Raw genomic sequence first — 20,402 nt, forward strand, 5'->3', positions numbered from 1 at the left:
GATTTGAAATAACAAACAAAATTGAACTATTTATTTGTTTTTAAAACTCGTGCGAGATTTTTTTTTTCGTGATTTATAAACTGTACAGAGCAAAATAATCGTTCTGAATGCTTTACTTTCGATCATATGAGCATCCAAAACAATTTTTTTCAGTAGGTGTTGCATGGGTGTTGTTTCAAACAGCTTCAATGAACTTGTCGCCTTGTCGCTCCATGTGGGTACATGGAACGATGATTCCCATCAGCAACTCTACCTGCTCAGAGAGGGGGCTCGCGCTGCCCACGTGCTTCCCGCAGTGAACTTGGAGAGCCGGCTTGGTCGTTCGCGGTTTCGCGGTCGAGACCTGTAGAAAATGTCGTGGTTATTCGGAATCAAGAGGGACCAGCCGGGCGGCGGTGAGATGCCGGACCTCTCTAGCCTCGGCGTTACCGTACCAAGCGGCGGCGGTGCCGCTGGTGGCGGCGGCGGTGCTGGAGACGACGGAAAAAAGTCATCGAGGATGGAGGGTTACCATTTTGACTCGAGCGCTCTCGAAAGAGCGGCCAAGGCGGCTCGGGACCTGGAAGCATCGCGTAAGTATTTGTATGATCACCTGTAGAGGTGGCTTAGTTTTGAGCGTTTCAGTTTCTTGTAATTGGTTTTGCTTAGTCTTGCATCATACAGTGTTACCATGTTAATTGCTGGATTAGTTGACTGTACAATAGATGAAAATTAATCGCTTAATTTTACAATCAGTTGAATCATGTCGTACTCGTAAGCAGAATAAACAAACTGGTTGTTAGTATCAGCCAAACTGCCTATGTGCTCAAAAAGAAACACAACTTGATTTTCTCCTTGGTAGCGCACACGAATCGCCTCTTGAAATGGTTGGCTGAAAATTGCACCTTACTTGAAGTATTCTTCCTCATGTGAATCACTGGCAGTTTTAAACTATTTTGCAAATTACTTAGCAATATCATTGGATCCCTTCAGGCCATCCTACTCATTACATTTCTCTGTGACTGTTAAAAGAGGAGACGAAAAGTTGAGACTTCACATGGATATTCTTGTATATGCGAAATGAAATTTGCCCGTTTTACATTTTTCTTGTGTTTCTGCCCTTCAAGGCCATGCAAAGGAAGCGCTGGAGTTGTCAAAAATGCAGGAGAAGACACTGCAGCTTGAGCACCAAGCCAAGATAAAGGAGTTTGAGGCACATATTGAGCACTCCAAGCTAGATGCCCACAGGGTGCAGCAGGAAGAGCGGAGAAAGACAATGGCTGAGGAAACGAAACAGAACCAACAGGTTAGCAGCTATGTTTGACGAGGTTGTAGAAAATGTCGCTTTCACTTTAGCCCGCATTTTTTTTAGTATTGAAAAACATGTTAGGACAAAAACTAATATTACTAAAGTTTGCTCTCACTTCAAGTACTTTTTAGAGCCTGCTGTGCTGGAAGGGCCCAGGTAATAGCATTCTGCCATAAAATCGGCAATTACTGAAACAAGAGCGTTGAAGAACTTGTGAAAATCGGAAATGCTTCCAAAGCTTATTTGTAATCTAGCACGAATTTATATTGCTTGTAGTCATATGTGTGATATTTTCTTATTTTACCAGCTTTTCCTGAGTTCAAAAATGTCCCAGGTTTTCTTGTCAAGAGGCAAATTATCAAAATTGCTAATCCTGCTTTACTGTAATACAGCGAGCCCTATATCAGGACCAACTCGCAAGGAAACGCTATGAGGACCAGCTGCTCCAGCAGGTATGACTTCGTTACATAGTTATCAACTATGTCTGCTTCTTGAGGTCGTGTGTGTGACCGTGCAGAGTAAGGAACCTTTTCTTTGCTTCTGTTCAGCAACGGGCCAATGAGGAAAACTTAAAAAGGCAAGAGGAGTCTGTAGCCAAGCAAGAAGCCCTGAGAAGATGTGAGTGCTTTTGTTTTCACTGTAGTACATGACTCGTTCGATTCATTTGTGTGCAATATTAGTGTGTAAGAATGAACTCTCTATATTGCACTGGGTAGCTGAAGGTACACTGTGGAGAAACTGAGGTTGATTTAGTATCAATAGGCCACTGCGATTTGACAACTTAAATGCTACTTACACTAATATCGGAGCTTGTATAAACTCCAAGGAAACGGCAAAATATTGGTAATACCATAAAATATTGCCTTATTGGCGATATTTATCGTTTGAGTGCCCCTCTCGTTTGAGTGCCCCCATCCCTTTTTCTGCGCACCTCACATTTCCATGCACTATTAAGTAAGCGCCCTCCTTTTTCCTATTGCAGGTCCTAAAAAAATTTTTTTTGAAAATTTTTGTATTTGATTGTGCGCATGTATACAAAACAAAGTGGGCACCTTCTTGCTCACTCTGCCTGTGCACCATTTTATTGGTTGACAGCATCGAGGACAGTTGTGGTTTTGCGTGTGGTATGCATTGGTGCACCATGCAAACGATAGAGGTCGTCCAGAGGGGCAGGCTGAGTAGCAAGAACGTGTATCAAACGTGCGCTGGACAGGCTCAATGTGGCAAGCTGCGCGATCACCTCGTCGTGATTGGCACCATGGTTCCGAACACTGCAGCGAGCTAAGGAGTGAATGTGTTGACTGCATTATTGGGCTGTATTCTGAGGCTGAGGCATAGTTCGACAGTTTCTACAGTGATTAAATAAAAAGACCAAGGTCACAAAGAAGCAGTCTTCACAAATTAGTTGTAGTAAAACAGTGCAAACTGCATTGCACACTTTCAGTTTTCACCGTTTTCTTCACTCTCCATCTTGAACATTTGTGTGGAACCATGGAAGGGCCTCCTTATATTTTGCTCAATTTTACTCGTGGGTAGAGGGGGAAGCTTTCTCGGTATTTTGCGATAGGTGTTTCTATCACAGGCAGGTATCGCGAATTTACGGCGTTGACAGTTTTTTTTTTTTTTTTTTCTTTTTTGTCGATCCCAGTGTATGGGCTACAGTGCCATTCACTTTAAAATGGTCAGAGCAGGGTTACATTTTGGTGTTGAGTTTCGAATTTGAGTCATGGGAAAATTTCAAAATGCAGTTTTTCCACTAAAGATTGTCTTTTACTGCTTGACACACACACCCAGAAACTGTGTTGGTAGGTGAAGCAACACAAGGAAATGACAACTGGTTGGAAAGTGTTAGTTTAGAACATTGCCCCCAAATGTTTTGTTATGTAATCGATTTTTGTCATGTACATATATGTATTGCTGCAAAGCGTTTTTAGAGAAAATAACTTGGAAATTTCTGAACTTGTTTTACATTTAAGAATTGCTAGCAGTTTTTATGTCGCAGTAAGGGTTGCTGTACCAGAGCAAGGGTGTGCACTTCTAGCACGTGCAATCCCCGTCAAAGTTATACAACCGAAGGGGTTTGCTTTCGAGTCCTACAGTGTGCCTCCTTTCGCATCCTCAGTGACCATAATCTCTTAACAGTGGAAGGGCTTCATTTTTGCAATGCTCAAACACCTTAGAGGCAAACCTCTTTGGCTGCCTTCTTTTGGAATAGGCTTTACTTGCTGTGCCACTGAATAATGAGACCGTTATTTATGCAGCCACAATAGAGCATGAGATGGAGCTGCGGCACAAGAATGACATGAAGAAGCTGGAAGCCGAGTTGCGGGCTAAGGCCAAAATTGACCGTGAGAACCAGGACCTCTACATTGAGCAGATCAAAGTGAAGGCTGCCGAGAACAGAGCTACAGTACTGGAGTCAATCAAGTGAGCATGACTTTTCTCCTATACAGACATTGTACTATTCTGCTGGCTTTGTTGTGAGGGCTATTCTTTCCAGAACTGATTTGTTAGTAGAATTAAGAGGCAATTGAATGTGAGCCCTGTATACAGTAGAACCCCAGTATAGTAAACTCATACATAGTAAAAACTTGGATATATTAAAGTGATACTGAAGTCTCGGTTCATATTCCATAGACTGCACATTTTCCCCCCCTTTATAGTAAAGACATTTTTGGTAAAAATCAGTTATAGTAAAGTGTATCTGGCCGCAGCGATGGCTTCCTATGAAATGACATCGTCGCACACGGGCTACCTAAAATCACGAGGCAGATTTTTTTTTTTTTTTTTTTTTCTTTAACACCACCAAGTATTTTTTTTTTTTAATGACTTTGCCATCAGGCTCAAGAGCACTCAGGAGAAGCCAGCTTTATGTAGTCCTTAGAGCTGTGAGGGAAAGCATGCAGCGCAAAGGAAAAAAAAAAAAAAAAGAGAAGTAAAGCTGTTTACGAACGTGGAAAGAGGACGGCGGGGTTCGTTCAGAAAGTATAGGAGTGTTAAAGTGCAGCAAGAAATAAAGAAGGGAAGAAACGGCCGAACACTTGCAGCACCGTGCAGCACGAGGCAGCGGTGGCAAGAAGTGGAGGCACGGCATGTGCGGTTTTACCGTGCTTGATTGTCCCGCGATTTCTTCTCTATGGCCTCTTAAATAACAGAAAGAGCAGGAAACAACGCCTTGTTCATGCAAAGCTTTGGTTTTCACATGAAGTTACACTGAGTTGTATTTGTAGCCACGCTGACCTCATGCTTAAGAGGTAGCTTCCAAAGGTGTAAACATGAAATCTTTTAACATGTTACTGTTTTTTGATATACCAGTGAAACTTCTTTATTATTTGGAGTTACCCATTATGTATGTTTTGAGAAGCCAGCTGGGGCTTTATTTTGTTCTGATTATTTGTATGATTCTAAATCCAATTCCCTGCAAGAATAATAATATATTAGGAATGCAGATGTGTAGTATTCATGTATATGATAGTAATGGTATCTCTGGAACACAGTAATTTGGCATGTAGTTGGGAAGTTTCGGGCGTTTAAACACCATCCTCTGTTATCTTTTCAGGACGGCAGGGGCAGTGTTTGGTGAAGGCTTCAGAGCTTTTATTAGTGACTGGGATAAAGTCTCAGCTACGGTGAGTTTATCATCAGGCTTTGTAATTGTTTGCAGATACTGGATAATATGAAGATTTGACTCAATCATGCTGAAAGCAAAACAACAAAAAAATTTTTCAGTCAGCTTTTTAACATTGGGATGGCAAACAGTAATTATTAACAACATTTAGTACCTCTAAATATTGGCTTGTTTACACCAACCTTTCTTGTGGGACTCGCAGCGCTGGTGTAAGCCCCCTGAAAAGCACTGAAAAAAAAAAAAAAAGTTAAATTTATTATTTGTGCACATCAAGCAAGTTTTGCAAAAGATAAGCTCAAAATATTGTCTCTCATTGACAAACTGGTTTAGCAAATTGATAAAAAGTCTACAGAAACCATAATTTATCCTTTTCTTTTTGTGAAAGCCTCTTTTCTCTCTTGTTGTCAGACTGAGAAGTGGTCAGCTCATTTTACCTTGAAATTTTTTAGAAGTATGAATTGGATGGTCATTTGTGGGTCTGAAAGTTGAGAATTAGCTGTGCAAACTAAATTACATTTTTATACTTAGTCCAACATTATGAGACTGGCTCGGTCTCTTCTTCTCCAGTGATTGAGAAACGGGCCAGCAGCAGCAGGGTCTGGCCTCTGTCCCCCTTTAATTTCCGCATGACACAGGCTATGCACGTATGCGGAGGGGAGAGTTCCTGAAACACTGTTCACATTTATCTTAATGTGCTGGGTATGCCGGGACTCGATGTGATGTTTCTCAAAGGGGCTACATTGTACGGTCACCGCACTCGCTTTTTGAAAGCTTCACTTGCTTTCACACACACTCGCTTCGTCAAGTTTCTGGGACAGAGTTGCGGAAACTGTCCCCTCAACACACGTGAATGCTGTGCATCACGTAGCAACAAAAGTAAAATGGAGGCCACACCCTGCTACTGCTGCTTGCCCATTTCTGTCACCCCTGAAGAAGAGAATGAGTCGATCTCGAAATGTTGTGCCAAAATAAAGAATTTTTGTTGATTGTCTCAACTTGCAATTTCTGCCCAACCAGGTGGACTTCGTCGAATGTGTTCTCATTACATTGAGACTATGAGCAGAAGTAAGGAACTGGTCTTTTATTGCGCAGTTGGGCTGCTGTTTTGTTGTTATTGCATAATTAACTAATTTTCTAAACTCTTTATTTCTGAACATTTTTAAGACCTAACGGATTTAGCCTGATCATTTGCGATGTAGTCTAGTTGCTCTTCAAAAGAGGAGGGGAGAGTGCCTCTGTTTTTGCACATAAAAGTACCTTTCCAGATGGAACACATTTATTTCATTTTTGTGGTAATCGCGAACAGGCTGCAGGTGTCACCTTGCTGGCACTTGGTGTATACTCTGCAAAGCTGGGCACGGGCATTGCGGCACGGTATGTGGAAATGCGACTGGGCAAGCCGTCCCTGGTGCGGGACACCTCTCGGCTCACCGTCATGGAAGCTGTCAAGCACCCTATTCGCACTGTCCGCCAGCTCACCAGCAAGCCTACTGATGCCCTCAAGGGCGTAGTGCTTGATGTAAGTGCATGTTTCTGGTCCCTTCCTCAGTCCTTCTTTGCTACTACTAACATGGCCCTTGGAATAACATTTAGTCTGTAAACGGTGAGTTGAGCGAGTTGGCACATAATTAAACAAGCTGGTCCCGTCTTCTTTCTTCTGTCTTGTCTCCGTTGTTGCGATGTTTTTATTTAATATTTAGTCAGCTCTCCATACCAATTTTTCTTTTGCACGATGGCACTGTAGATCTCAGCTGTTTCAAGGCAGCCACGTGCTTAGGTCAATCCTGCTACAAAGCCACACAGAAGTTTGAAAACAGACACTGCTTGCACTTTATGCAGTAATTTACAGGCTTTCATGAGTTTTTTGCTTGATTGTATTCCGGGTAGATAGAGTGATGTATTGGCCATCATTTGATGGGGCATGTTAAAGCGTGCAGTGGGGAAAAAAACTAAAGCAACTTGCACAAAACCATTGAGGCTGTTGGCTTGACAGGGACCGGGATTGTAACATTTTAGCTGGGAGCAGCAGAAGTGGAAACATATCTGTAGTGGGAGCTTGCAACATAGATTTACACAAGTCCTCACATTAGTTCTTCATGCAAAAAAAGAAAACTGCACAACACTGGCTTGTGCACTTCATTTAGTAGTGTACCATGAGGATTAGGCTACTGCAATCACGATTAGTTTCAGTACTGTCGCATAACATTGACCTTTCTCCAGAAAAATGACCAGCCGAAATTTGGGTGAGCTGATGCGAGGTTAAAGGGGGTGTTGCATGGGTGGCGAGTAGTATGCATACTTTGATGGTAGCAAGAAGCATAGCATGGGGCTCCATGCATCAAAGAGAGTAGTTAATTCTTATGCAAATTGGGTGCACTGTAGAAAATTTGAATTGTGGGCCATTTGCTGGGTTCACGCACTGACAATCGCTATCTCGAATAAGTGGCAGGTAGCATAGGACAAGGTAGATAATACCTCAAGGGCTTGCGCACGCCATGGAATCTGAAGCTGCCCCGCTGTGCTTTTCCGAAAGCCATTTGGGCCACATTTGAGTGTGGAAGGCAGGGTTGAATGTTGTTTCACTTTTCATTTATGCTGACATTGTGATGCTAACTCCTCGGACGAGGACATGCACTTCTGAATTCTCTGGCAAGCAAGGTGGCTCGCTTTCAGGTTTCATTAAGGCGGAAGCCCTTATGGGCTCATGAGTAACCGTCCGTTCGTGCATGCATGCGTCCGCAAGAAGTGTCACACTTCGCGAGATTCCACAGGGTTCTGTTTGCCTTTACAACTGTTAATCTGTTTACAATTTATTGCTTTAAGCTGTTTGCGCGTCATGATGCCATCTCAAGGGAAGCTACAAAAAAAAAAAAATAATAATAAACTTGGCAGTGGGATGAAGTGGTGAGCAAACGCAGTGTGTTCCTGCAATGAAATATTTTTGTCTGAGCCCAGTTTTTAGCTTTGTTTGGTTAATTCATTTTTTTTTGCACTGTTCCAGTGAATTTGAATTCGCAAGTTTTTCAATTTTCAATTTCAATTTGTTTATTTCTCATGTGTACATTGAGTGGGTCGAAGGAAAAAAGCCAGATATTGTGGCTTGACATGCCCCTCGGCCCCTACATTGCAGGGCAGCAGGCAACATTCAAATGTCTTTAACAAGCAACGTCGCGAAATTTAAACAAGTACAGTGCCTATTGCTAATGAAAGCACAGAAATAGGTAAAGGTTAAACTCGGTGTGAACATAATAAGGGTGGTATCGACTGTTTGCAAGAAAATAGGTTGCAAATGCTAATCCTGCAAGTGAAAGCATAAAAATGTATTGCACAACGGCAGCATGCATCCAGTAATACAGTTGCATATAATAGTATACAATACTAGCACGACTAAAGCACACTTACAGTGTGCTCTCAGAAATGGTCTTGTAATTGTTCCAAACTCGTTGGGATGTTGTATGTTATGCAAGACTGGCATGCTTCACTTAAAACCTCTTGATGTATTGCTGAGTACACCTATTTCATTAACTCCTTCCTCTCCCTTTTTTTTCATTTCATTTTGTTGTTTTCTTTGTTTGTCTGTTTGTTTCTGTTGAGAATATACTTCCACACTCATGCTTTTCTTAGGGGCTACTATACCCATTACGCTAAGCATGCCACTGTATTGCTATTTATCAAAGAAAAATAAGTGTGCCTTTAGTGTTCAGCCATGAAATTATGAGACGCCTGCTTCTGGGAAAGAGAGCAATGGTTAGCCTTGACCGCCTAGTAAAGAGCAGAGACATTAGTCTGCCAACCAAGATCCATATAACTCGTGCTATGGTCTTTCCAGTTGTTATGTACGGATGTGAGAGTTGGACTGTGAAAAAGGCTGACCACCGAAGAATTGACACGTTTGAATTGTGGTGCTGGCGAAGACTCTTGAGAGTTACTTGGACTGCCAGAAGATCAAATCAGTCGATATTGTCGACCATAAACCCTGACTGCTCATTGGAGGGTCAAATTCTAAAGTTAAAACTCAGCTACTTTGGTCATCTGATGAGAAGAGGGGAGTCGCTGGAGAAAGATTTGATGTTGGGAAAGGTTGAGGGTCGCCGGAGAAGGGGTAGGCAGCGAACGCGATGGTTAGATGGCATCCTCGAGGCACTGCAGATGAAGTTATGTGATGTTAGGAAGATAGTGAGAGACCGGAAAGTGTGACGTGACATGGTCCATAGGGTCACGAAGAGTCGAACACGACTGAACGACTGAACTGAACTGAGTGTTCAGCACTAGTTTGATATTTCACAACTTATTTATTTCTACTGCAAACCCTGTGGTGGAGCTTTTACAGGAGTGGAAACAAAAAAAGTGATAACAACACATCCTAATGCATGTATTCAAAAGATAATAATGCATGCTGTTAACAATTCTTGGAGTGAGATACAGAAATATTTCGAGTTCGCACGTTGTAAACAAAATATAATGTAACAGGCATACACCACTTGATGCACTCTCATATGAAACAGACTCGTTAGCTGAAAAGAATGGTACCATTCATGGTGCTTGTTATGAATTTTTCGTTCGAACAGATGTGTACACCGTGGCAATGTTATGTAGGGAATTCCACCCATTAATCGCTCTTGGAAAAAAATGTACTTAAAACAGTGCGAAAAGGAGGAGTTGGAAAAATTAGAATGACAATTTCGTAATGTCTCCTTAGAAAGAATTTCAAAAATTGAAATCTGTTGATGTTATAGTATGCTTTACTGCCATTTTATGATTTTTTCTGTTTTGAGTGCCTACATGGTGTTTGGTGCTTCTTTTATCTCCCTTCCAGCCCAAGTTAGAGGAACGGCTAAGAGACATTGCCATAGCTACAAGAAACACGAAGAAAAACAAGGGGATGTACAGGAACATTTTAATGTATGGACCCCCAGGCACCGGCAAGACACTTTTTGCCAAGGTGGGCTGTCAGCTGCCTGCCATGCTGCATACTACACTGAATACAGTAAAATTGTTTTCCCGATTCATATGCTCCATATCACGGGCAGTAAAGACGACTTATAGAGTTACACTAGTTTTTTTCCAGGTCAATGCATTGTCGGATAACACAATTTCCTGGCTACTACGTTTGAAATTTCTACTAGTTCTGGTCATATATTTGTTTAGCAATTGACCCCACATGAACTAACACATGACTGGGGCGAACGTGGAGACCCGTAGAACGCAGAAGAAATAATTATTCGGAGCAGAGTGATCTCAGATGTCAACAAAAATGGCATCGGCTCACGCCAGAACACGCTGTGAATTTGGCACCTCTCGCATGATTCCGCTGCTTCTACTGCAATTTTTTTATTATTATTATTATATGAAAACAGTAACAGAAAGTCCGAAGACGACTTTGCGAGCTCAGTCTTCAGCTTGGATGATAAATCAGGCAAATATCAACAACTTATATACAGTGATATGCACTGTAATGCCAAAAGGCATTGTGGGTAATATGATAAATAAAATAAATAAAATAAATAAATAAATACAGGCAATATAGATATACACTGAACAGCCTTCACTTTTAGCTTGTTTTTGAGCATTTACGTGTCCTCACCCAGCATGTGTTTGTGCTTTAATTCTATGCATAGGTTGCAGACACAGGTTGCAGACACAGTGTTTCAGCAACAAAAAAAATTTAGGCACGTCTGGTCGCTCCTCCAGAATTTGGATGAGTGCAAAGCTCTTTCAACAGCTGAGGGAGTTTTGTGCACCTAGGTCTCTGAGGACAGCTTCTAGTGAAGATTTTAAGCTTTGACAATTACACTCCGCCATCCTCTACAAAACTAGCTGCAGAACATGCCAGCCATAAGCCATGCAAACTTAGAAAGCCCCAAAACTGGAGGCGGTGCTATGAGCAAAGGAATACTACTGTATTAGCGTTTTATTTTATGGAAACAAATGCAGCCATTGCATCATGTATTATGTGTACTAAAGGTGTAAAAGATGGGCCTATAGGTGACAGACTGCGGGGTGGCGCAGTGGTTACGGCGCTCGACTACTGTTCCCAAGGATGCGGGATCGAATCCTGGCCTCAGCAACTGTTTTTCGATGGAGGCGAAAAGCAAGGCGCCCGTGTGCTGTGTGATGTCAGTGCACGTTAAAGAACCCCAGGTGGTCTAAATTTACGGAGTCCTCCACTAGGCGTCTCTCATAGCCTGAGTCGCTTTGGGACTTTAAACTCCACAAACGAAACCAAACCACTTTATTGACATTCTGGGTCTCTATAGAGCTCAGACGGTTTGGGGATGCTGAAATGCGTCATCCTTGGGGAGCTTACATACCTCAGGTGCGGTGCTAATGCTGGGGCATAAGTGGTGATGTATTCACTTGTGCGCACTGCCTTTTTGCCGACAGGTCAAAAGATTGTCACGTCTCACGCGTGAAGTCTTCTGAAGCAAATGCAATAGGCAGAATGGTTAGGTAGAATTCTCAGTTCTGCATCTGGTGAGAGAAATGACTTATTGTTATATGCATTTCTTGCTATTGATGGTATACGCTAGTTTGACAATATATTATATCTCCCTTCAAAACGCAGCACGTACGCAGCATCCCTAATTTTCAGTGCCCAGCACGGTGAAAGTTACACTTGCATATGTGGCTCGTTTGTTCATCTTCAGAGACAACAAAAAAAGTGATATAACATTCGGAGCATCCTTCATTCCACTGTGCCCTGTCCCACATCCAGGAGGAAGGCATTAATACTATAGTCCCTCTATACAGGTTTGCTCGTCTTGCGTTTTAGGGTTTAATAGCACGGTAGGAAGAAAATGTTAATTATTTATGCAAACTCACTGAGGAAACTCACTTGCGAATGCCCAAGATGATGACGCTGCACTCAATATATTGTCTTCTTAGTAAGCATGTCTGTAATGCTCAGGTCTGCTTCATTCTCTTTCTCCTTTGCAGCGCTTGGCTCAACACTCGGGCATGGAATATGCGCTCATGAGTGGCGGGGACGTTGCTCCCATGGGCCGCGAAGGTGTGTCAGCTGTGCACAAGGTCTTTGACTGGTCCCAAACCAGCAGGCGGGGGTAAGGCAGATTGCAATTTGCTGGCTTTGTGGCGTGTCGTTAATGAGGCTTGCTCATGAGCAAGGTGGCTATATGTGAGCACACACCAAACCAATGCTCAAATTGGCACCTACAAAGAGACATGGATGGACAAGTTCTGACTTACAGTCGCTCTTTATTTTTCAGTGTGGTAATTGATCCAAGGCAGAGGCCAGAACATGTTACAAAACTTGCAAGAATTGTCTTGACACCTTGTATTTGTGCTGTTTTACTCGGAGTGCAGTTTCGGGGCCACTCGTTCAAAAGATTTCCAACATTCACCAGCTATGGTAAATTCACCTGATGCAGACAGACCTGAAGTAGGTTAGAACAGCGCCTTACATGTGCTATCTTGTCGCCTTTTTAGTGCAGAAGCACCACTTTAAGAGATCTAACTGACTCACTTATTCGATGTGTTGGCAAATTGGCCTGAGTTGGCAGTGCCTGCTTATGGTTCACTAAGGTGGGAGGGTGGGACCAGAATGCAGACTTCCAGGACCCTTGAATCCCACTCCGCCCCTAGGCCATGCAGGCATGTTCGTACAGGGTGGTTGAATTAGGGCTTTACATCTATGTCACTCATGGCAGGTTGGGCAACATGCATAGCCATGTACATCAAGGTTTCGCTTTCCTCCAGGGTTAACCAAAGTTAAACCGCCGGCTAATGTTTTACCTGCAAATGACAGCAGCTCGAAAAATTGTAGTGTTTCGTTGTGCAGGTGTAAACAAATGTTTTCAAAAGTAAAGTGATGTGGCCAGACCTGATTTTAAGACTGAGGCTAATATAGGATTGTGTCTGACTGACTTTCTTGATTGTTTCTTTGCAGAGTATTGTTGTTCGTTGATGAAGCTGATGCCTTCCTCAGGAAACGTAGCTCAGTAAGCAACTGCCATTTTTAGCTGTTTTGCAACTTCCTTTCATTCTTATTTGTTTTTATATAACTGGTCTTTTTAATCTTTCACCTAGGAAATGATCAGCGAAGACCTTCGGGCCACCCTGAATGCTTTCCTCTATCGTACTGGAGAGCAGTCCAACAAGTGAGTGGATATATTTCTTGGTTGAAATGCTTTCAACAAGCATCATCATCAGCAAGCAATAATGTATTTAAAATAATTAAAATAATAAAGGAAAATATTTGTGGCCAGCCACAGCATCTGCCATCGCACTCAGGGGCACCTAAACTGTGGTGGCGGAAGCAAAGAGACAGTGAGCAGACAGTAAGAGGAAATAAAAAAAAGGGGAGCGATAGGGTGACAGGACAAGGTAGGTTTCAAGCATCCCTTCATGTAGGGTTTGGGGCTAGGGCTGTATAGGAGCAGGGGTTCACCATCATGGGTTGTCAGTGACGTGTCCACGCCTTCAAAAGGGACCTCAGGGCTTTTTGGGTGTCCTGATGGAAAGATGCCCTACCGTGCTGTAACCTGGCTTCATCCTACTCTGTAGTGCACTATCTTTACTTCCATAAGCTTTGCTGTCTAATGCCTTCGAAGTCGGGTTGACTGTTAACTGCTCTAAGCTGAAAAGCACTTGCAACTGCTTCGCCCAGCCTGTGTGGCTGCAAGGAAGGTGGCCCTGTAACACGGCCTATTGCTTTCGCCATCACTTACTCAGTCATTTGCATGCCATGCAAGCACTTTCTCTTCCACCTTCTTTCTTTATGCGCGGTAAACACATTGAGTGTTCATGCCTTTCATTTTACCCCAAATTTGGCACTTCTAAGACTAAGCATGGGTGGCGTACAAACTAGTGCAAATGCTTGCCACTGCCATTGCACTCGCTCTCATTGTTGCCGTGCTCTTCATTGAAATGCGGCCATTGAGCAAAGACGGCGCCCTTAGCAAAAAACCAAGTGCTGTAGATGCAGAAATTTTCATACCTGTTGGGTACAAATTTCAAAAATGGCTGAAAGATGCACCATAAATAAAAATGGCATTTGATACAGTCGGTGCCAAAATGCCTGCCTAAGATTTGTGATCAGCATGGCGTGATGTGCATGCTGCTTGTATTGATTTCTAGCCAAGGCAGGTTAAGGCAGCGACAGGCATTTGGGCGGCTGAAGCCCCCCCATGGGTCTTGCAATCCGGCAGAACTGATACACGAGTGCTAACTGGGACTACGTGTTATAGTGAGCACTAAGTTTCAGGCGGCATTCCATAGCGGATATATTATCTTCAAGTTTTGTGCAAAAGCATGTAAGGGATCATCCCGCTCGCATTGCAACTGAGGTTGCCACTGTAGCATCCATTCTGCGAGCTGTCTTGTTGCATTCTGTCAGCAATTTTTTGCCTCTTCATTTATTGACCAATGGTATCACTCATCCATTAAGGATGCATCCATTTTACTGATTTGTGACAGCACTTAGGAAACTCCTTTTTCGATGTGAGGATTAATGGAGTATAAGCACCTAATTTTTGGTTGAGTGTTTTATTCTTTGTAATGATTCATAAGACATTACTATACACAGATCACCATATAGCATTTGCCTATTCCTGCTAAATAATCGGTAATCGAATTTCTTATCTCATCCTTTTTGGTTTTGGCTTCAACAACAGTGTGACGACTATGACGTCAAATTTATATGTATGGTAGGTCATGTGAGGGTTGAAAGCTGCAATATAATCACTCGTTCATTATTTTGATTCATTTGATTCATTACAAGGCTAAATTCAGCCTTCCTCGAGAGCTGCAGTTACAAGTGAAAAAGGAGTGATTATATCAGTTTTTTTTATTCCCAATGTGACCTATGCGGAACCTTTATGTCATAATCATCACTTCTTTCTTGAAACCAGAACAGGTAAAAGAAAAATACATTTATAAATTATTTAATGGTCATAGGTGAGTACTACATAGGGATCTGTGTACAGTAGTGTTGTACACATCATTGACTTTCTTAGGCACCTTGTACATAATTGTGTACATTGCAAAATCACTTTTTTTTTTTTTTCTAAGAGCAGCCTCTAGCTTGCATTATTGTCTCCTTTTTAAGCGAATTTGTCATCTTTTTATCTTTCTATTAGTAGTGCAGTTTTTGTGCCTTCCGGAAAATGCAGCAACAGATATTGCTCCAAATAAAGCATGCTCACATGATTACACTGTGGCATCATACGTTATTCTGCACAATATGGTTCCAAATCCTAATTGCCTTTGTCTCATGGCACTAGCTGTCGAATGATGGCATGACTGCAGGTAATTGTTCCCTCACAGGTTCATGTTGGTCCTGGCCAGTAACACACCCGAACAATTTGACTGGGCAGTGAGCGACCGAGTCGACGAGATGGTTGAGTTCCGACTTCCCGGTCTGGAGGAACGTGAGCGAATGGTGCGGCTGTACTTTGACAAATTTGTCCTCCAGCCAGCATCTGAGGGAAAGAGGTGAGTGCTACTATGTTGACAGCATCCAGCGAGTTCCCAACACACCCCCTATTCCTCGTCCCACAAGCTATTTGCAGCACTGTGGAAGGTTTGGGCGACGTGGGCCAATCAGGATGGCGTGCACTACATGATTGTGTTCGTACGTGCATGTTGCTCCCATCAATTTGACTGGTGGCTCCATCTATTTCATAAAAGGTGTGCTGGTATTTAGCTTTATTTTTGTAGCCAGTGGCACTTGGTGACATTTTATTTTTTATTACATATTTTGGAATGGCCCAACTTGTTTTTGTTTTTTTTTTTGTCAGGCCCTGTTTCTTGCTTGTCATGTCACAGTTGTCAGTGTTTCTGCAATGCGTATATACATTAATTTTCTCCAGTTTAGGCGAACCCCAAGGAAGGTGTATCAAATATACCTAGACCTTGGCAGCTGTGTGTCGATGTCGGCAAAATGCAAGACAAGCCTGTGGGCCCTGCGATTGTAAATGCACAAGTGGTCAGAATTCTTTTGGAACCTGCCGCTGTGCACTCTGTCATAGCTCGTCAAAGGTGCTTTCATTCTTGTATTCGCTGCTTTCTTTGCGGCAGTAAAGGATGATGCCGATTTGTATGTGCATATATCATGCGTACGCATTAGTTCGTCAGATCTCGTCGTCCGCGTTCATCTTCATCACAACTGAGGCTAGCAGTTCTGGTTGTGTTGTCCTCCAGGTTGACAACAGCAGCTCATCCTTGGTCAACAACATTGTTGACGATGTGGTCCAGTTTTCTCATCTCGCCTTCCTGACTGAGAATGTGCTGCATATAACTTCCATTTCTTGCCAGTCACTTGCGTAATGCCTTGCCAAACCGGAGGCTCCACGTTTTGAAGCTTGAATATCTTGTTGGCATGCACCACAAAACCCTTCACATCGCTCCAGACAAGCTCTGTCGTGTTCACTTGGAAGTGCTAGTGTGGCAGCTGCACAACGAGATGGCCAGCAGATTGAGCAGTGGAGTCTCTGTGGTATTGCTTCCCACCTGTGTTCATGTTGTCGACAAGCTTCATAATCTCTAACTTCACCATGTTGCTACTCCACTCAACAGCTTTCCATATCAGTCAAGCATGTATGATCTTCACAAGGCAACTCATGCATGGCACTTTGCCTTTTTCACAGCTAACCAGCCTAGCCCAGCTGGGCTAGGCTGGTTAGCTGATGCGCAAATGATAGTCACTGCCAATGTGGGCTGGTGCGAAGCTCATAGAAGTGAAACTGAAATTAAGTGTTCTGCATGTACCTAGAGATAAGACCATCCGTTTTTCATTAGACTTACTGCTGTGCGCATGTAAGAGGTGCACAGTCGACCCTTGAGCAGGTTTGAGAAGGGCTTTTTTTTTAAGATCGCTTACCGTTCCATTTGTACCTGGATACAGCCTGCCTATGGGAGCCCCTTTAAATAACCCTTTCTCTACTACGAAAATGACGAAAATTGTACCAAATATACTGGAATATTTTCACTCAGTTCATAGAGGGTTTTTATTTTGAATAAAATGGCACCATTCTTTCAATTCAATAGAGCTCCTACATCAGAAATTGTGTAACAAAATTGTTTAAAGAAGACATGACTGCCTGCCGTTCGTGCATTGCGGAAAAACATTGTGCAGGGTTTGATACACTATGAAAAAAGAATGCAAAGAAAAAAATAATCTAAATGGTGCAAAAAACATGCACATGGCTAGCCGCCACTATTTCGAAACTCATAAAGCACATTTCGTAGGGCACCTTCGTACGGTAGAATCCAAAGCAAGGTGCGGCATAGGCCAACTCTGCATTGTTCGAACCTGTATTTTCATTTCTTTTCTTTTCTTCTGTGGCAGCGGTTTGGTTTTACATGGTTTCGCCTTCTTTTCCACTCTTCTCTCTCCGTTCTAGAGGGGATACAGCTACATGACTTGCCCACGACTTGCATTCGAAATAATGGGCTCTTTTAAGCACAGATTTCTGTGGAGCTTGACCAGACCAAGTCATACAGTTCGAAATGTCCAAAAATTTGAATGATTAAAGTCTGCGTCAGTGAGCTTTCAGTGTATTCCTGATCGCATGCACTGAAATGAGGCGTGTGTGCTGTTTGATATCAAGTTCACAGAAATGAGACACTTTGTTGGTTGAAAAAGTGCCTGTTCACCTTAACATGTACTAACCTTGTCTGTTAATCCTTCACAGGAGACTCAAGGTTGCCCAGTTCGACTATAGTAAACTCTGCTCTGAGATAGCGCGGATCACCGAAGGACTATCTGGCCGTGAGATTGCCAAGCTGGGAGTCACGTGGCAGGTGAGCTAATCAGTCTGCTTTGCTGTGGCTCATAGTGCATGAACAGATTAAAACAAATATGGAAACAAAACACCAAGAATACCAGGTAGATGTTCTAAGGAAGAAGGATGTGCACACTTGCTCACCTTTTAGCATTCTGGCCAGGAGAGGAAAAAAAAAAACGAAAAACTGGCAGATTCTGCAGCTTTGAAATTTTTGCTCTTCCAGCTCACTTTTAGCCCCATGTTCACGGTAGAGTGTGATTAGTGGCGGTCATTCTGGAAAGTTGCATCTCGTTTTTTAACAGGCTGCTGCATATGCTTCGGATGACGGCGTGCTTACTGAAACTATGATCATGGACCGTGTCCATGACGCTGTGAAGCAGAACAGACAAAAGGTGGCATGGCAGACTGAGGAGGAGCATCGCAAGCGGACGCCAGGAGGGTTTAGCACTTCAGCAACACCATACACTAGTCCCTCTGCACTTCCACCAAGTTTTGCAGCATCGTCTTAGCACTGTCATTCCATGTATATAATGTTAATAGGCAGTTTTATGAAGGATTGTATAGATAGTAGCATTGCCATCATGATAGCTGGTTTAGAAAACATAATGTTAGCATCAATTCGTATTTTCAGATATAATGTGCCTCCCATGACCGCAAAGTCATTCAGTACTGTGTAAATGGTGCTTATTTTATGTCGCCGTGTGTGTGCAGTTACTCAGCTGCACGCTTTGTATAGCGGTAAATATGGTTGCTTCACTAAGATTTGTTCATATTTGCTGCATCATAAACAGGAGCTTTGCTCTGTATTATTGCTTCTTTGTTCTTGCGAATGTAAAGCGTGTACAAGAGTAGTCCTTGTACAGTATGCAAGTGATTGTGTCCTTCATACAGATTGATCAATTGAATTTTCACATGGGTTTCTGTAGTGTAGGCCGATTTACCTTTGGAACATTGCGCTGAGCAGAGCCGCAAAAAAGTATGCTGAAAAAGAATTGTGTTGCTCCATAAGCCTGCTATTCTGCAGTCAGACTCATTGATGAAAAGGGTATGCAGAATAAAAAAAAAAAAAAACTTTTTTCTACAGTCATTGGTGTCAGATGTATGCCTTATCTGTGTGACATTCATGTCAGGTTCCACAAATAAGACCATGTCTATATCACTATTCTGAGCATGTTCTGTCTCATGTTAATTATGATTCCCTTGATTTAAATCAAACTAAAAGCACATGGGTGACTATGCAAGCAAGTTGTTCATTCTACAGAGAAACAGTGTGATAATATTGTGTTTGAACTATAGTCAAGTGCATATGAACAATGCTTTATAGGGATCTGTTTCTGCATTGTTATGTTGTAGCTGATAGCTGCTGACTGGCCATTGAATGGCTCGTGCAAAATTGAATGCAATCCTTGGCTACCGCTCTGTGCAGTTTTCTAGGCTGTCTCTTCCAAAGAATCATCATTAAAAGTGCATCTGATGCTATATTGGCCACCATGTTGAGACCACAAGCACAGCGGAAAGCATTGCAATCTGCTATGATGTACATTGTGACGTTTGCAGTGCCAGCACAAAAGGCCACAGATTATAAGCTGTGTATAAAATTCAACTGAACAAACTAACTGTCTGTAAAGGAAAAGAATTTAGTAGCTAAAAGCACAAATGTGGAGGTTGACATCGCGAACTGCTGTGCCATGCACTGTGAAGCGCCAACTACATTATTGCATGATTACTTCATTTAAGTATTTCATGAAATGCTTTGTTACATGAGCTAATGAGAGGCAATCATCTTTTAACAGTGTGTTACCCACACACATGGCCAAAGGCAAGGATGCAGTCAGCACGCATACAAATGTTGGAGGCCATCAACAGAAGTGTAGTTAGGCTGCTAGATACATATAATGGGACATAACATTTTGACCCCCAGCTTTATAATTAAATGCACAGAAAGTCGTCCTTGCCTAGTGGCTCTGCTGTTGCTGTCGTCACTGGTGGCCCTCATCAGTAGCATGGCTCAGCATTGGCAGAATATTAGTGTCAGAGGTATGTGGCATATCAAGGCCACATGATATGCATGCACAAATCGCACTCCTTTTCACAAGCAATAAATTTGTTGTGGATGCCTTCATATTCAAAACCTTTCCTAGCTGCCACTTGATTTTAATATTTCTTGCAGAACGAAATAGAACATTGTCAGTAACACTATAGCATTTTCCTGTAGCCTTACGCTTGTCAGCTGACACTTTTACTTGCTAGATTTTCTCTGCCATCATATTTGACATGGTTGGTTGGATAAACGATAAGAGACCATGCAGTATCTGCCTCAAGAACAACTTGACAGGAGTATTTCCTGTAAATATAAACACAAAATTGTCATTTCTGTGTTGTGATGACCTGTTGTAGCCTTCCTTCTTTCTCCTGAAACATGCTTTTTCTTTGTCTTGGTTTGCATAGCTCATTCGGCGGCTTCATTGTAATGCAGATATTGAGACTGTGTCAATGCATGTTTGACACTATTTGCTTTCAAAAAGTCTTTGAACGCTATCACTTAAAACTGCAGCTCATTTTCTGTTAAAAGTTTCAACAGGCAAACCATGTGCAATGCCAACAGGGAGCAGACTGCCTCCACAGTCTTAGCAGCAGTAGTCAAGCTCATGATCTTTACCTCAGTCCACTTTGAGCAAGAATCTACTGCAACAAGAAACATCTTGCCTTCCTTCTCCACATAATTGAAATTCATGCTCTC

General features: G+C 42.5%; 1 protein-coding gene across 1 annotated transcript; it reads left to right on the forward strand.

Annotated features, from left to right (window-relative positions):
* The first annotated feature begins 220 nt into the window (after positions 1–220).
* On the forward strand, positions 221–18,739 carry bor (ATPase family AAA domain containing bor). The gene is made up of 14 exons (XM_084599423.1): positions 221–572; positions 1,107–1,285; positions 1,681–1,740; positions 1,837–1,906; positions 3,550–3,715; positions 4,848–4,917; positions 6,223–6,435; positions 9,733–9,858; positions 11,853–11,977; positions 12,823–12,874; positions 12,963–13,033; positions 15,201–15,368; positions 17,570–17,678; positions 17,965–18,739. Exons 1-14 carry the CDS (start codon positions 353–355, stop codon positions 18,169–18,171), a joined length of 1,836 nt encoding a protein of 611 aa, XP_084455549.1. The 5' UTR covers positions 221–352; the 3' UTR covers positions 18,172–18,739.
* The last annotated feature ends 1,663 nt before the right edge of the window (positions 18,740–20,402 follow it).

The sequence above is a fragment of the Amblyomma maculatum genome, chromosome 3 (assembly GCF_055883805.1).
Source record: "Amblyomma maculatum isolate TAMU_Amacu chromosome 3, ASM5588380v1, whole genome shotgun sequence".
Classification (NCBI taxonomy): Eukaryota; Metazoa; Arthropoda; class Arachnida; order Ixodida; family Ixodidae; genus Amblyomma; species Amblyomma maculatum.

Excerpts from the sequence above, each read along its gene's own strand:
- bor (XM_084599423.1), top strand. The coding sequence starts at position 353 with ATGTCGTGGTTATTCGGAATCAAGAGGGACCAGCCGGGCGGCGGTGAG. Across the intron at positions 3,716-4,847 it reads ACAGTACTGGAGTCAATCAA|GACGGCAGGGGCAGTGTTTG; the intron begins GTGAGCATGACT and ends TTATCTTTTCAG. Across the intron at positions 9,859-11,852 it reads GCAAGACACTTTTTGCCAAG|CGCTTGGCTCAACACTCGGG; the intron begins GTGGGCTGTCAG and ends TCTCCTTTGCAG.